This window comes from Oxyura jamaicensis, chromosome 4 (genome assembly GCF_011077185.1).
Source record: "Oxyura jamaicensis isolate SHBP4307 breed ruddy duck chromosome 4, BPBGC_Ojam_1.0, whole genome shotgun sequence".
NCBI classification, from domain to species: Eukaryota; Metazoa; Chordata; class Aves; order Anseriformes; family Anatidae; genus Oxyura; species Oxyura jamaicensis.
Window position 1 is genome coordinate 22,887,639 of NC_048896.1, and position 16,783 is coordinate 22,904,421.

General features: G+C 54.5%; 2 protein-coding genes across 5 annotated transcripts in view; one reads left to right on the plus strand and one right to left on the minus strand.

The window, feature by feature from the left end:
• The first annotated feature begins 8 nt into the window (after positions 1-8).
• The window catches only part of SEPTIN11 (septin 11), a 68,298-nt gene continuing 51,523 nt past the window's right edge, over positions 9-16,783 (plus strand). For 3 of the 4 annotated variants that reach the window (XM_035324153.1, XM_035324152.1, XM_035324151.1), the window contains exon 1: positions 10,073-10,209. In XM_035324153.1, the coding sequence (XP_035180044.1) occupies positions 10,183-10,209 (27 nt within the window). In that variant the 5' untranslated portion in view covers positions 10,073-10,182. Of the gene's footprint in view, positions 135-10,072; positions 10,210-16,783 lie in introns of those variants that run through there. The other variant, XM_035324154.1, reaches the window with a different exon arrangement.
• SOWAHB (sosondowah ankyrin repeat domain family member B) lies at positions 722-5,035 on the minus strand. The gene is made up of 3 exons (XM_035324150.1): positions 4,135-5,035; positions 3,496-4,005; positions 722-3,462 (listed from the first exon to the last, which is right to left on the minus strand). The coding sequence occupies exons 1-3, from the start codon at positions 4,908-4,910 to the stop codon at positions 2,715-2,717; spliced, it is 2,034 nt and encodes a 677-aa protein (XP_035180041.1). The 5' UTR covers positions 4,911-5,035; the 3' UTR covers positions 722-2,714.

Here is a 16,783-nt window from a genome sequence, read left to right on the forward strand (position 1 = left end):
ATCCACACCGTCCTGTGTTTCAGGGTGGTGCAAAATCAGATGCCTGGATTGGGTGTGAGCAGAGGAGCCACGTCCACCTGTAATGAGGAAACAGCTGCATGCACACAAGTGGAAGGGGCCAGACAGGCTGACGAGTAAGTAGCAAGGAGGTCAGGAGCACTCTGAAGTGGAGGTGCTCAGGCTGCATGTGTGTGTGTCCATAGGTGGGTTATTCCTGGGGGACTGAGCCTAGGATGCCTGCATCACACTGCCTGCTGACCGTAACAGGCTGGAGATCAATTTCACCCTTTCTGTGAAAGCAAACCTGGAGGGTGAGGCTTTCTGAGGGGTAAACAAATGGTTATTCCCACAAGCACTGACTGAGTGCTTTGAAAAACAGTGCAGTGTGCAATATGACCAATGTCAGCGGTCTAAGGACTAAGTAATTCTAGGATGAAAAAGAGTGAATGTGCACTGGGAAAGGTTTCTGCAGTTCCAGGCTTCCTACGGGTTGCCTTATAATGTAAAATCTGGGGAATGCAGCTTGTCTGTGTCATCCCTACAGGTGAGTAAACAGTGTTCACAAAGTGCCTTCCCAGGTTTCTGTTTCGCTGCTGAACTGAAATAGTGCGAGGGAGATAAAGTTGCTCTTAAAAGGATGACAGACAAGGTCTGCAACAGTGTGCGGGGGAAAAAAAAAAAAAAAAAAAAAAAAAAAAAAAAAAAAAAAGCGTTACTTAGATTTGCGTCATGGAGAAAGGGCATGGAAAGACTGTAAAACGAGAATCCCAAGGTAACACTGTCCTTCTCAGTCTTTGTCTTAGTAATGCCAGAGATATTAGCGGGCAAAACCATCTGCTTCAGAAGGTTTAGGTGTCTGTGAGCAAACGTATGCTCTCCACCAGACAGAGGAGGGGTAATGGCCACTCCAGGGAAGGAGCCTTGCTTCTGATCTCACAATGTATGTGTCCTGTGCCCTCAGCTAGCTCTAGTCTCTTCACAAATGTCTTTCTTTTTGTATTTCTTCCCTGAAGCTCTCTGTATGCCAGGCCTCTGGTAGCATTCCTGGAATCCCCCCATCAGCAGGTTGCTTGCCAGGGCTTCTAGCTGAGGCTCACGGAAGCCTTTAGAGAGCACTTTCCAAAGGGAGCCTGGTGTGTGATGTGAATTGTGGCAGTGTCTCTGAATGTGGCGGAACAGACTTCAACAAGCAACAGCTGCTTTGCACGTTTGTGTTAATGCAGGCTCCAGCCCCCGGCTGGAAGTAAGAGGAAGGGAGACAGTGCTGGAGTCCTGGGGAGCCCTCCAGGTGCCCATGCCAATGGCTCAGCGGTCATGTCAGAGCTGACTTTCTTATGAGTTCAAGTTTGCATTGAACACTTCTCAAAGCAAGGAGTGATTGTTCACATGATGCTGCCTTGGTTTGCTGAGTTCCCTCTTTCCCTTGCAAAAAGGAGAAAACTGGGCTGGAAAAAGGCCACTACCTTTCGTGGCCACAGAGAGAGACAGACGAGCTTCCCTTCTGCAAGGGAAGAGTTCCTCTCTCAAATAAACCCCAAGCAGAGTGGAGACTTCAATTATGGCTTGAACGCGGACTCGAGGTATTCCCAGGCATGCATGTTATGCAATGGTCAGGTTCTGCTGCCCTGGGTCCTGTTCCTCCCTGAAACTGCAGACATTTAGACACATACCTCAAATACATCAGCAGTCCCACTTCCTGCATGTCATTCTCTTAATCCAGTGGGATTCCTAAAGCCCATTTGTGGTTTGAAAGCCCTCAAGAATGACCATGCTGTATATCACTTCCTTGCACCTGGACCCCCATTCAACTCCAAAACACCTCTGAGGCAATTTAGTACTGGGGTCTCTGGGGAAACACAGCTCTGGTTGCAACGCTGCCTTCCCCCCACGAGCCTGGGGCCCGTGCTGTGGCACAGCTCCTTGTCCATCCAACCCGGATCGGTGCGGTGTTGCCCTGTGTCCCCGAGGTGTGGGAACGGGCCTCGGGAGCCACAACACGGGTACCACTTCCTCATCCTGTGGGGTGAGGAACAGCACACAGAGAGAGGGGGCAGTATCGGTGCTGCCGGGCAGCCTGGGGCAGTTGTGGGGAGGAGCGGGGCTTCCCTGCATTCCTTTCTGTGGGGACTGGTGGGCGAGAAGGGCTGAGGAACAGGGCGGGTGTGTTAACACCCTCCTCCCCTCGCGGCTCTCTGGCTGCCGCCCTCTGCTACAGTCACTTTCTGAGGGCTCTTGCTGGAAGGCCGGACCTAGACCAACCACATTTTTAATGGTGGGGCTCATCCTTAATCTGCTGGGATTAGAAAGGAAGCCAGAGCTACTCCCCAGAATTACAGTGGTGTAAGCAAGCGTTTTGCAAGCCCCAGGACTAACAGCGAGCTGTCCCTGGAACACTCTGACCTGGCTGGGAGGCTGTGAGCATCACAGCAGAGCTGGAGACCCCAAACCCACAGTCCCACAAAAGCTGGCGGTTGTTGGTGCACCCCGTAGGTTGCCTCCCCAGGTTCAGACACATTTCCAGGCGAGGAGTCACATCCTCTCACTCACAGAAAAGCAAGAAATTGGAAGGAGAACAGAGAGACTCGAATAACATTTCATTGCAATAATTTAAGAGTACATTCTTCAAGAGGTCCAGCCTGCTTCGCAGCTCTTTGTGCCCACCTGGCTTCCCCTTGGTGCATCTCCAGTAGCAGAGGGTGCTGGGGGGCTGGTTCTCAGTCACTCTCGCTGCCGGTTCGGTGGGACGCTGCCCCGCGGCTGCGCTGCGGCTTGAGGCAGGCGGCCAGCGTCGCCCTGCCAGCGGGCAGCGAGGCCTTGCTGACGGAGGACACGCTGCGGGCCAGGGGCTGCGTGGGGAACATAATCGTGCCCCGGGGCGCCTGCAGGAGCTGCCAGATCTCGCCAGAGGTGTTGCTGCCCAGGTACTCCCAGGGCCGGCGCCCGCTGCCATCCCTCACCTGCACCTGGCACCCCAGCTGCAGCACCAGCACCTTGATGACAAGCTGGTGGCCGTGTATGGCAGCCAGGTGCAGTGGAGTGTACCCGCAGCCCGACCGCACGTCCACGTCCAGGGACAGCCCGGCCCGGCGCGCCGCTTCCGCCAGCTCCTGCAGGCCTGGCCCATCACCGTGCTTGGCCAGCCAGTGCAGCACCGTGAAGCCTGACACGAAGTCCCGCTGCAGGGCCAGCTCTGGCTCCTCCAGAAAAAGCCCCCGCACCTGGGTCCAGCGCCCCGCCGACACCGCCACGAGCCAGGCGTGCTCCCGCCGCCCCAGTGGCACCACCAGCCCCCGGTTCGGGGCATGCACGGGGGAGCTCTTGAAGGGCAGGGTGCGGGGCAGCCCCCCTCTGTCGTCCAGCAGCGATGGGGGGATGCCCTGCACCTCTAGCAACGCAAGCTGGCACCTGATGCTCCTGAAGACAGGCAGCGGGGCTGCGGGGCTGCTCTCCAGGGCTTTTGGTCCTGGGGCCGGCAGCAGGGCCTGGGATGGGGGTGGCCCCGTGGGGGTCAGCGGGGGAGATTGGGAGCAGGGGGGCAGCACTGTGGGGCTGGCTGGTGGTGGCGGGGAGAGGGGTGAGGGCAGTCCGGGAGTGTGCAGCAGCGGGGCTCGGGACCGTGCTGGTCCACTGGGGGCCAGCACCTTGGACCCCTCTGGCCGCGGTGGGGATGGGGACAGCGTGGTGGGGAGGTGCTGCAGGGATGTGGACTGGGACAGGGGCAGCCGGGTGGAGGGTAACACATCTGGGCATGATGAAAGCAGTGGGGTCTGGGATGGGGAGTGCTCAGCTGTAAGTGTCTGCAGGGACTGGGACTGGGACAGGGGCAGCGTCCCCGGAGCTGACCGACACAGTGGAGACTGTGAAAGGGGTGGCTGCCGGCGGGTTGGCTGTGGGGTCCAGGCTTGGGGTGGCCTGCTGGGGGGTGGCACCCTGGGGCTGGGTGACAGCAGCAGGGGCTGGGAAGGCTGGGATGGTCGTACCCCTGAGCCTGCTGAGGGTGGCGGGGCTTTGGCTAGGGGCAGGCAGGCAGCGGGCAGCGTTGGGGACTGGGACGGGGGCAGCCTGGGGCCCGGTGGCAGGGGCTGGGATGGCATGGTGGGGGGTTGTAGCCCTGAGCCTGCCGAGGGTGGCCAGGCTTTGGGTAGGGGCAGGCGGACAGCAGGCAGTGGTGGGGACTGGGATGGGGACAGCCTGGGGCCCGGGGGCAGCGGCAGGGACCGAGCGGGGGGTGGCCCCCTGGGGTCCGGTGGTGTCAGGGGCCCCGCGGGGGCTGCCCCAGAAGGCGGCAGCCCCCCAGGAAGGGCCGGGGAGGGGGCCGGGCCGGCGGGGGTCGGCTGCGGGGGCCGGTAGGGCGGCGGGGACACGAAGAGCGCCCCCCCGGGCCCCAAAGCCAGCGGCCGGCTCCGGTAGGGGGGCAGCCGGGCGGCAGCATCGCGGAGCGCCCGGCGACACTCGCAGCACAGCCCCCCGCGGCCCCGGGAGGCGCAGCCACCCACCACGGCTACCGGGGGGCGCTGCTCCCCGCCCCGTAGCCCCTTCTCCACCGCCTTCCCCGACGGGCCGGGCTGGCATGGGGGCGGCGGGGGTTGCTTCTCCTCCTCCTCCTCCTCCTCTTCCTCCTCTTCCTCCGGCCGGTGCTCCTGTGGCGGCGGCAGCTCCTCGTCGAGGAGGTCGCGGTACCTGCGGCGGAGGACGATGTCCTTGGAGGCGCCGGGGGCGGCGGGGTGCACGGTGGCCACGGAGTTGACGAGGCGCTTGAAGCGCTCCCGGCGCTCCCCCCGCTGCTCGTCCGTCAGCGCCGGGTCGCGGAGGAAAGCCTGGAAGTGGCGGAGCAGCGCCGCGTTGGGGGCTCGGCCGCCGGCCCTCCACAAGAAGTCCAGCACGGCCTCCTGGCTCAGCTCCCGAGCCATCGTCCGAGCTCCCGGGGCTCGGCGCTGCACGGCGGGGCGCTGCCGCTGCCGCAGCCGAGGCCGGCCGGGGAACCCGCCTCCCGCCCCGCCGGGCCTCTCCGCCCTCGCTCGCCCTCGCCCGGGGTGGCGAGGAAGAGGAGGCGAGGGGCAGGAGCAGGCTCGGCGGGGCGCCGAGGACACGCCACCCCGATTTGCTGGCGTGCGCTGGGGAGACGGGTCGTTTCAGCCGGACTCTGAGCTGGCTGTGCCACTGAGGCACGGGGAAAAAACCATCCGGTGGTGAGCTGGTGGTGGCCTCCACCCTCTGGTGTCCTCAGAGCTCCGTGGGAGCCCCCCTGAGCAGGGCCGGGCCCGGCCACCGCCAGAGGACCTTGTATCTGTTGGGGGACTCTGAGGCTCGTGAGAGCTGGCAATGAACGGAGACGAACGGGATGCAGCGATGGTCAGGGTGGCTGTTGTCACACCTGCCGGGCATCGCGCCCCCATATGACAGCTGCACACAAGCCCCACGAGTGCCTCGAGTCAGGTTGCGTCTCATATCATCTCCACGTTCACTGTGGGGCTGAGGGAGGTCAGGCAGGGTTTCACTAGATCCCGGGGAGCTGATTTTGGTTATGTGTCTCTACTATTACCGCTTGTGTGTACGTCACAGCTGAGAAGCACGGATAAGGTCAGTGCCCTGGTGGGCAATGTGCCCCTTACGTACCAGACAAATGACAGCCCTGACCCAAGGAGTTTGGGGCATGGACAGTGGGAGGAAAGTGTGTGAGAGAGATGAGAGAGGTTTTTTTTTTGTTTTTTTTTTTTTTTTTTTTTTTTTTCCCTATTTGTTTATTTATTTATTTATTTTCTGTCTTGCAGTCAGGGAGTAGAGGCACAGAGGGACTGAGCTCAGTACAGGCTCTCTGGCTTTAAAGAAGTCTGGATCAGGCCCTCAGTCACGCTCCAGAAGTCTACGGCAGGCTCTCAGGTGACCAGAAATATTTTTAGCTGCCTGTCCACTGGACAGCCACTGCAAACCCAGAAGTGCGCGTGCACAACCTTCACAAACCCGAGGCAGGGATTACAGTAGATGTTGTGCGTGGGTTTGCGAGCTGTGCTTTGGTAACACAAAACCTTAGGATAATATTTGAGGTTGCGAGAGCGGATGTGTGCGGTGGTTTTGCTCTCCAGAAAGTAAGCTGCACAGGTCTGCGCTTCTGAGTTGCTGATTCTGGACGATTAGTTTCTGCCACAGTACATTACCATGCTGGTTTGCATGATAAATTGCACTGTGAAGTTGCAGGACTGCTAAAATGTAACCTCTGGAATGGTGGGGGCAGCCCCAAAAGAAACTTTTAAGTTTCCAGGGCAGAAGTTACAGTTTCGGCAGTGTGTCAGGAGAGTTTTGCAGTGTGCCAAGCTGTGGGTTGCTTAGGTGGCAGCAGCAAGAGGAACTGCACTTCTGTGCTACACCACATCTTGCTTTGGGTTTTTACTGCGGTGTGGAGCAGGAGAGTGTGGTTACGTCCCTTCGGAAGCATTCATCTGAGGAGGGCGCAGGTGCTGGGAGAAGGGGGATGCCATATCTGAAAAGTTAATATTTTAACATCCTGCACATGCCTTTGGTACAGCTTTTGAAGGCATAAACACCTTTCTCCTCCTCCTGAGCTCTAAATTGCATTCACAACTCTGTGTTTGATGGCAGCACACCCTCAGCGGAAGTGGTTGGGATGCAGTGCGTGGAGCATAATGATATAATTGTGATCACAAACAAGAGAGGAGGAGAGATTGTGAAGATAAAAAATCCAAGTAAATAACAGTGGCAAACAACAGCATTACTATGAAAATGTTGTTTGGGTTTAATGAACTCAGATGCAAGCAGGAGGCATTTTACAGCTTTCCCTGATGCTGCATTTCCACTTAAGCACCACTGGGAAGTATTACCTCACTTACCATAAGCCCAGCGCTGACTGCAGACTGGAAGGTTTTTCTCCTGAGAAACGCCAGCTCTCGCCCTGCAAGCCATGATCTTGAAGGCACAGGAACACGCTCAGGCAACGCAAAGCGACTGCTGGAGTATCTGTGGGGCTGACGCTGAATGCTGGTATGGATGGAAAAACCTCGCTGAGCTTATTCGCGTGACGTGGGTTACGCTAACAGATCTCACCTGACAGTCCTACTGGCTGGGAGCGCCGCGCTTCCTGGGTGGCTCTGATACCCTTGAGAGGCACCCGCAAAAAAGCATTGAATGAGTAGCTCATGTTGATTCAGAGGCTGGGGCAGGTCTCTCCCCATACAGCCTCGGCTGCAAATCCCATTTGGGAATTAAGGGAGTGTAGTGCTGCATGCTGGCAAGAAGATGTGCAGCTCTGCTACCTGCAGTCTCTTTGTCTGCTTCACACTGAGAGGTTTAAAGGGACTCTTGGCTCCCTTATCCTCTGGCAGTTTATGCTGTCTGTAAATGGGTCACTTTTGGTTGTGGGTAAGAGCCTTCAAAAAGACATAGTTTACCCCATTCTTGCCCTCTTTGGGAGCTCTGAACACAACAGGTCTCTTCAGGTGACATTTGAGTAAGTTTTGAGTAGTGCTAATCACAAAGTGGCGGCAGGCTCAAGCAGTATTTCAAAATTATAAGCTCACCACTCCGTCTTGTAGCCTCCTGCTGCTGTACAAGATGGTGTTAGGGAGCTATGTACCTGCGGTTGATTTTAAACAGGAGGAAAGTTAACCTGAGTTCTGTGTCTGCTTGTGTATTTTCTCATCCCCTGTAATCTGACAAATTGCCCCGCAGCTGACATAAAAGGTCGGTAAAGCAATGACATGCTGCTGCAGCAAAATGATGCAAAAGAGCTTTGGAAAAATTCAATCAGTTCCCACAGGGTCTCCAGAATGAAAGGCTGGTGTTTCCCTTTGCACGGGGATGCGTTTGTCAGCAGCAGCCACAAAACCTGTAGGAGCAAGGGGCCTGCTTCTTCCCACTGACCACGAGGAATGCGAGGAACTACGCTAGCTGAGGTCTAGAGAGATTGCAGCACATTTCCTCGACTTGATGGGATTCCTACCCGTTCAGCAGGAACAGCTCAGGAAGGTCTGTACACATGGGTGCTGGGGAGAAAACTCGGCCGCAGCTCTCCTGGCCTTGGTGGTGAGTCACATCGGGGCTCTGCACACATGTGGAGATCTTTGCGTTAGTTACGTTGTGCTGATGGAGGAGTATCGTGCAAGACACTGACTCACAGGAGGGGAAGCCATCCGCCTCACTCACAGGTGCAACGAGGGCAGCTCTTTGGAAATCACCACCAGGTTTCCACTAGAGGCTGCACTGGTCCCAGCACAGGTGTGCTCAGCACCTCTCCTGGAGCCGTGCACGCAGGAGGAGGAACTTGCTACAAGAGCGAGATGATGAGATGAATAGAGCAGCCTCCTAAGGATATGAGTGTATAAATATTATTCAGCTGTGCTCCCCAACCCCATGTTACTGGGAGAAAGCCCCCTAGCTTTTTGTGCAGCACGTTTGCTAATGAAGGCTGCACACCTGTGCCCAGGTGCAGATCCTCAAACCCCTGCTGGGAAGGAGGGAGGAAGAGGAGCTGGGTGGCAGTACTGCATCCCCTTGCTCTGCTGGGCAGTTTGAGGCAGCAGGACCATGCTCAAATGCCACAGAATGACAGAATCATCTAGGTTGGAACAGACCTCTGAGATCACCTAGTCCAACCACTGACCTAACGCTAACAAGTCCTCCACTAAACCATATCCCTAAGCTCTACATCTAAACGTCTTTTAAAGACCTCCAGGGATGGTGACTCCACCACTTCCCTGGGCAGCCTATTCCAGTGACTAACAACCCGTTCAGTAAAGAAGTTCTTCCTAAGATCCAACCTAAACTTCCCCTGGTGCAACTTTAGCCCATTCTCCCTCGTCCTGTCACCAGGCATGTGGGAGAACAGACCAACCCCCACCTCGCTACAGCCTCCCTTCAGGTACCTGTAGAGTGCAATAAGGTCACCCCTGAGCCTCCTCTTCTCCAGGCTAAACAGTCCCAGCTCCTTCAGCTGCTCCTCGTAAGACTTGTTCTCCAGACCCCTCACCAGCCTCAATGCCCTTCTCTGGACTCGCTCAAGCACCTCCATGACCTTCTTGTAGTGAGGGGCCCAAAACTGAATGCAGCACTCGAGGTGCGGCCTCACCAGAGCCGAGTACAGGGGGGCAATCACTTCCCTGCATTCTTCAAAACATGGTCAGAAGAACTGAGGAATGGAAACTCTTGGACTTCATAGCCTCTGCAAACAGCCTTGTGCTTCTTTGTAGCAATCCAAGGATGACTTTTGGAGTGACAAGGTAAAACCTTTAGGTTAGAGGGTGTATGAATACCAAGCACGCCATTAAGGTCTGTTTACTGACTGCTGATTTACTCGCAGGAGCTGCTTTTAGCTTTTACCCTTTTGTCTTTTTGCCTCTGCTCTTCAGATGCTCCCTTAAGCGGGTAGAGCTGTAGCGCCCTTTGTGTGTGCAGAGAATCAGGCCTGTGCCTTTCGGGGTTTTATGCCTTTGCAAAACACCCTAGGACCTGACCCAGGGCCCGCTGTTTGTTGATGGTTTGGTGTAAGACCTATGAATGTAGGTGTTGCGTTTAGCCCTGCTGCTCCCACTTGTGCAGGTAGGAGGGCACCATGCAGCAACGTGGGCTGAGGATGCTAAGCTATGTGCCCACAGGAGCAGCAAAGGGATGGCTGTGCTTCGTGTCGTGCTCAGGAATCCCTTCCTGCAGAACAAGAGCCTGTTACTGGTGTACCCGGGGTGTTGAAAAACCAAGTAGAGGTGTGTTGTGGTGAGATCAAGGAGAAACAAGAGGTGTGGGGTGCCTGGCTTCACCCTCCGGGTCTTTACGGTGTTGGGGGCTCCTGCTAGCAAACAGCCTCACCTCCATAAACGTCCCCATCCTCTTAGCCCCAAAGGGCAGCGGGAGGACCTGGCCGGTCCCAGGCTCGGCCACCTCCTCGCAGGGGTCCCCGGAGCAGGGGGTCTCTGCCCCCAGCACCTCCCAGCCGAGCTGGGGGGGGGGAACAGGGCAAAGAGGCCGGGGTCCCCACCCGGAGGTGGCAGCAGCAGCCCCTCGGGGGGGTGACAGCGGCAGGCCCCCAGCTGCAGCCGGCCGGGGCGGCCCCGGGGGAGGGCCGGGGGGAGCCCGCCTCGCCGCCCGGCCCCTTCGCATTGCGCATGGGCCCTCCCCGCCGGGTGGCCATGTTGCAGCCCTAGCAGGCAGCCAGGAGGAGGGCCGGGGAGCGCAGCGATGGCCGTGGCCGTGGGCAGACCGGCGGTGGGTGCGGGATGGGGTCGGGGGGCGGGCGGGAGCCGGGCGGGCTGGCCGCGGGGTCCCCCCTTCCCGCTTGTGCCCCTGTCCCGCGCTCGCCGCGGAACTTTTTGGGGCCGCGGCTCGTCGCTGGGGGGTCCTGGGCTGCTCCCAACGGGGCTGCGCTCGGGGGCTCCCCGGGAAGGGGGAGAGGAGGCTTGGGGACCCCCCGGCGTGGGCGCCTGTGCGGACACGCGTGGCTCGCGTCCTCCGGCGCGGCCGGGAGGGGAGGTTCGCTGTTCTACATCCCTGCCGAGAGGGACAAAGGGTTTCTCCTTTGCAGAGAGGGATAAAAAATGGAAGACACCCCCATACCCGCAAAAGCTAACAGATGCTGGTGCGGGTGGGGGAAAGTCTGTGTCCTGTATCTTGCGTGCAGAAACGGGGATGGAGCTCCGGAGCGAGCGCGCTCCTGTGCCTGGGCGGCCGGGGGAGGGAGACAGACTTGACCGACTTGTAACTTTTGCAGTGCTTGGGAGTAAAGCAGATGTTGCCCGTGAGCCGCGGACTTGAATGTGGCTCCTTCTCGCAGTGAGCAAATGGTCTGCCTTCAAGGTGGGACCGGGACGAGACGGTTTCTTGTAGGGTTTATGATGTGCTTACGGAGCTGCCAGGCTGTATGGCTCCTCTGATGTGGCACGGGGAATGTGTGAAGGTGGTGGTAATGGTGAGGCTGTAGGTGGGGAAGTTAGGCTACAAAACAAAACGAGAGCTGATGTTGGTGAGCGGAATACCTATAAATTATCCCAGCTGTTTATAAAGCTGCTTCTGAAATTATTCCTTGATTGTAAGGTCTAAAATACGCTTGGAAGCTGAAGTTTTTGTTTCGGTGGAAAAAAGATGCCTTGAAATCACTGCTTTGGCTGGTGTTTAGGGCAGGCTGAAGGGTACTGTGAAGCGGAGCCGTTTGGCTTTGTGTGGAGCAGCGACCTCAGCATGTGAATGGGCTTGGGAGTGGTTTATTGCCCATTTATTGCAAGATGTGGTTGCTGTTTGTTCGTGTGTGCGCTGCTTTTCTTCCTTCGTTATATTAAACTGAGCCTCTCCTGGTTTGGGTGAATGGCAGTCCCCTCGCAATCCCAGAGCAGCATCTGCAGAGTGGTTCAGCTAAATTCAGACCATGTGCTGTTGAGTCTGGCCCAGTGAGGCCGGCTGCAGAATAAAGCATCCCTCGGGGTGGGAAGCATGTGTGTGGGAGAGGGAAGGGCGAGGGGACGCAGCTTCCTCGTGAGCAGCCGGTGGGCAGACCAGGCACCGAATGCATACTTCTCAAAGAGTTGTTTTACCCTGGGATGATGGCAAAATAAAGGACAGTGGGCTGGCATTCGGTAGGTGCTGAGCATATCATCTCCTTTACCTTATCTAGTCCTCTCTGCTGCCTCTCTGCTGCTGCTGTGGAGTTGGGGAGGTGGCAGGGAACCTGGAGAAACAGTTAATTACATGGGAGAGCGAGGCAAAAGTGGTGAGTGCTTCTCTCAGCCTAATCACCAGATTCTGTAAGGGTGCTGAGTGGCGTGTGTCATTGGAAGGAGCGAGGGGGGTAGAATTAAGGGAAGGAATGAAACTAGAAATGAGTGAGTTTGATTTCTGAAAACCAAGATAACATTCCTGAGTCACAACCTTTTACGTCCTGGCAGGATACAACATTATGCTAATTGTAAAAGCATGCATAAAAAACGAACTTCAGCGAGCTGCTCTGAAGTGTCTGTGTTTAATTGTAGCTGAGCAGGGCGTGTTTTGGTAGGATGGGTGGCTTTCATTTTAAGGCCCCGATCCCACAGATGTGAAGGCACATGTGTAATGCACCGCCTGTAATTTCATTTGACTTAATGGAGGCTGATCTCAGCATGTAAATGCAAAGGCATGCATAAGCAAAGCTTTCGCAGCAGTGGTGCTGGGAGCTGCCATGGGACCTCTCAGCTGATGAAAGCCATGCATATGCTTAAACATGCGTCTGGGTGGAAGCATGCGGATGCTATTTGGGCTCGCTCTGAGATAAGCCACTTGCAGCCTGGAAGCTTGCGGTGCCCTGGACGGGGATCCCACCTCCCGCTGGGCTAATTCCACAGCATCTTGACCAACGCTGGATGGTGCCTCAGGAGGTCAGAGCGTGGAAGGGGGCTCTGGCTTCCCTACCCTTCTCTTTATTTGTTTATCCTAAAGGGCTACAGGATCACAGCTCGGCCTAGTTAAAGGCAACACTAACACACACACAAATACTGTGCCTTCTCCCCTGCCAGTCAAACAGAAACTGATGGAAAATGAAGCTGGAATGCTGACTCTTACACGGGGGCCTTGAAATATGTTATCTGAGAGACAAGACCAGCACAGTGTATTCTTCAATCTGTTTTAAAAATACTTCATAACGAGAGACTGCCAGTTTCCATGGAGGGGAGGGAGTGGAAGAGCAGAAAGAAGGTAGAGCCGGGCTAGCGGAGCTGAGGAATTGGCATTTTTTTGGCTTCCTCTGAACAACAGATCTAGCAGCACCCCCTGAAATCAGCAAGAGTTGGGGGCAGCATCTTCAGAGAGCCACTTCTGCGTGTGTTGGTGGGTGGAGCAGAGCCACCAGGACCACTTGTTTTTGATGCTGAGATGAGCCCTTCGAAAGGGGGTACATCTCTGAGGGTGTTTCTGTGCTTGTTAGCACGGAAGGCTTCCTTGCCTGCTGTGAAGCATGGCTTTTTGGGGACTGGCCTGGCTCATTGCCTGTGCCAGGGAAGCAGGGCTGTGTGGCACACGTGGTGATATTTTAGTTTGTGAACCCTTTGTTTTCTTTATTCACCTCGGTGCCTTGTCTGCAGTAGGAAATGCTTTCAGACAATTTGCATCGCTTCTGTTGATGTTAACAATGGTGGGAACCTGGCTCCTCCTTGCCTTGTTTTTAATACAGCCTCAGATTTTGGGTAGGCTGTGTCCAGCCCACCATGAGCTCGGGGCCTCCAGCTCTTCCAGCATGACTTGAGCTGACCTGGAGGCAGGGTCTGATGGAGGTCCTCAGAAAATCCTTGTCTTGGGCAGATGGGATCACAGGGAATCAATTTTAGTGCCTGAGTGAGGCCCTGAAACGACGATTATGCAGTTTGTGGCTCACCTTGTAGGAGAGATGCAAAGGACAAGGGGGTCTTCTGCTGCCTTTGAGTGCTTCTGCCTTGTCTGACCTCGTTGTTGGCTCTAGGCTTCAGGCCCTGTAAGCTGCAGCAGCTCTTGTAGGAAGAGGCAGTGAAGCAGTTTGAGCTCAGAACAGTTGGCCCAACCAGGTGATTTAAAAACAAACCAAAAACACAGCAGTTCCTCGAGCTTTTTTTAGGTACGCTATCCAGCTCCATTCGTTTCCAGCTCTGTGAGCAGCTCTCCAGCCTGCTGTAATAAGTGATGCGTGATAATGGTTCAGACAAACGCCACGGTGCTGTTAGCAGCCAGCGTTAATACTGCTGGAGAGTGCTCCAGAGCAGAGGCAAAAAAAGAAAATGAAGCTGGGGTCCTGCTGTCTTAATGAAGAACAGTGGTAACCAACTATTGCTCCAAATGTTCCTCCTTTTTCCCAGTAAGTGCTAGTTTGAGTGCTGCTATGTGTCGTGCTCAGCAGGAAGCCGTAAGAGATGCTGTCCCTTGGCTGCTTGGTTATGTCTGGGCACCTTCCTCTGTGCTCTGGGGCCTGGTGCAGAGGTGGGTGGGCCAGGAGCTGCCATCTGCATCCACAGGTCAGGCTGGTGTGACTTAACACAAGAGCAGGCAAGGCCCACATGGCCTCTTGTGAATGGAGGAAGAGCCACGGCAAGGAGAACTCCCTGTGGTTTCCTGTTAGCAGTGCCCAGCCCTTCTGTAAGCTTCTCCCTGTGTCTGCGCTCCCTGCTTCTCTGAAAGAAGTTATACCCGCTGCTGGCACGGAACCCATAGTCCAAAGGCTATCACTGCCACTTCTGGAGCAGCACAATTATTTTCGAGTTCTGCAGTTGATAAGGAGCCGCAGAGATAGCACGGGACTGATGGAACAACGCGCTGTTCTCATCTCTTGAAAAGCGGCTGGATAGATAGCCCTAGGACTGATCTTGCGCTGAGTGCTTCTGAAGTTGCTGAAAAACTGGAGGAGGGAATCTTTTCTCGCAGGCTTAGGCTTTTTGTTTTCCTTAGTATTGCTCCATGTAAAAGAAGCCATCACCTGTTTTTTTGTACTTTAATGTCAGCTTATAGCTGCTTTAGATCTTTTTATTATATAAGTGAATCTTCTGCTACTGTTTCTGCATTTGAGCTTTATTTTCAAATGGGGTCTAGCTTATTGAAATGCCCTAATTGCAGGTTATTTCTTAGCAGATCTGGTCATGAATACTTGGCACAAGCTAACCGAAAAAGGCTCATCTTAGGGATGTTTTGGTTTTGCCAGCGGCTCCTGCGAACTGATCGCTATGAACAGCGGTAGCTGTAAAGAGAATTGTTTCTGGAGAGCTGCGTGCATCTCATCAATTGCATCGAGAAACTGTAGTAACCTCTCTGGCATGATGGCAGTGGAAGGGGAGAAGCAGTGCTTGTAATCCTGAGGGGCATCTTTGTAAGTAATTTACAGGGCTCCCCTGTTTGGGGCCGTCTGGGATCTGGCGGTGTTGTGCAGTCTGTGGGCGCTGTGCCGGGGTGAACGGAGTGCAGCACTAATTGGGTCGCCCTTTGCACGTGAGGGACTCGACAGGATCTGTCTGCCAGCCGTGCGCTAAATGCAGCGGGTATGCCAAATGCTTTACCTCAGCACGTTAGCATGGCTTGAATGAAGTTTGTGGCAGGCTGGTGGTGGCAGCCTCTGTTTCTGTCTGTAAGCACAGACTGAGATGGTGGGAGAGGGCTGGGTTTGGTGGAGGGCTAGCTTGGCTTGCCCAGTGACGGTGCAGGCTGCATTTCCCCCTCCCGCAAGGAAGCACAGCGAGTGACTTGCAGTGAAGTGCAAGAGCCCAGGCTGCCCCAGAGGTCAAACTGCAAGCCTGCTTCTGTGCTTTCAGCTAGAGGGTCCCATCTGTAGCCGCAGCCAAATCTTTGCGTTTCAAGGCATGCAGATCATCTCCTTTAACCCCTGTGAAAGCCTATCTCCTCCAATCTGAGTCAGCCTGGGAGCTTCTGGCAGCTTTCAGATGAGTGGAGAATGCCAGGGTGACAGTCCTGGCTTGATTTTTCCAGGACAAAGGCTAGCAGGCAACAGCCTGGCTTGGAAATAAGGAATCAGCAGCCTGGAAAGGTGAAGGTGTCTGGTTATCATTGACACTGGTTCTTGGCACGTGTCCTTAATGACGTGCATCACCCCGGATCCTCCCGAGCTGTGTAGCAAATGTATGGAATTACAAATCGGGAGGTTGTGTATCAGCGTAGCTACTTGTCCTTTTCTTGCTTCTACATTTGACTGAAGGTTTCTCTGTTCATCATTGCCTCCTCTTGTGTTAATCAGTAGAAGTAAATCTCTGTGCAACGTCTGTGCAACGAGTGTACTTAGAAACAGCACGACTGATGAGATTTCAGTGGTCTCTTCTGGTTTTGTTTTGCTCATAAGTTGAGATGTTGTCAAGACTGTTTTTTGTTTTTTTTTTTTTTTTTAAGAAATTGCTGAATTAAGTCACTGGAAACAATTCTTGTTTATTGCAGCCTCTATGGCTAAAAGATGAGGTTGCCATGCTGTGAGCAGGTATGTTGCTAGCTGTAAATACCAGCAGCGATCAAGGCTTAACGCAGCTGTCTGGAACTGTGTGCACACCGTCTTCAGATCTGTGTCAAGCCCCCAAGAAGAGCAGAGATTTTGCCAGATCCTCTGGTGGCTTGTTCTGGTAGTAAATCACACCTCCTACCCACCACATTCATTTGTTTCTTCCTTCTTCTCCCTCAAAACTATTTCACATCCAGGTTAAGCAGTGGTAGGTCTCACTGTGTCTCTTCTTTCCTGGTCAGTCTCAGAGATTTGAGCTCTGAACTTTTTTTTTTTTTTTCCTTTGTGCAAGCACAAGGATGTAGACTCTTAAAAACCAAGTCACTTCTCAAATCCCCCGTCAGCAACTTATCTCTAAAGTGGCAAACTTATCCCTGGCTGTGGCAAAGTAAGTCTACTTGCTGTTTTTTCCTATCTTTAACATAAGAAACAATGAGTCAATGAATACTCTTGTGTTAGTTTATAGAATCAGAGATTAAGATTTTTAATTACTTTAGAAAATGTTTTTTTACTTCCTGTATATTTTATGCAGTATCCAAGCCAAGAAAAATCCTTATTGCTTTTAAAGGAATGCTTTCCTGTCACAAAGTCTCTTTTATCTTGGAAAATGCCAACCTAGTCTCATTCTGTTTCATCTGTCTCATTAATATTGAATACATGGTGCTCTAATATAGCAGCTGAAGCAGAGCACGGAATTTCAGCTAATATCTGACAACAGCAAGCTGAGATTAAGTGACATGCGAGTGCAATCTGCTATATATAAATAATTGGCATTTTCCATTTGACCTAATTTGTGGTTCTTTCTCCTGCTGCCCCCTCAAATCTGCTCTCAGAGGTTGGTTAGTCATCAGGACTTCAGAG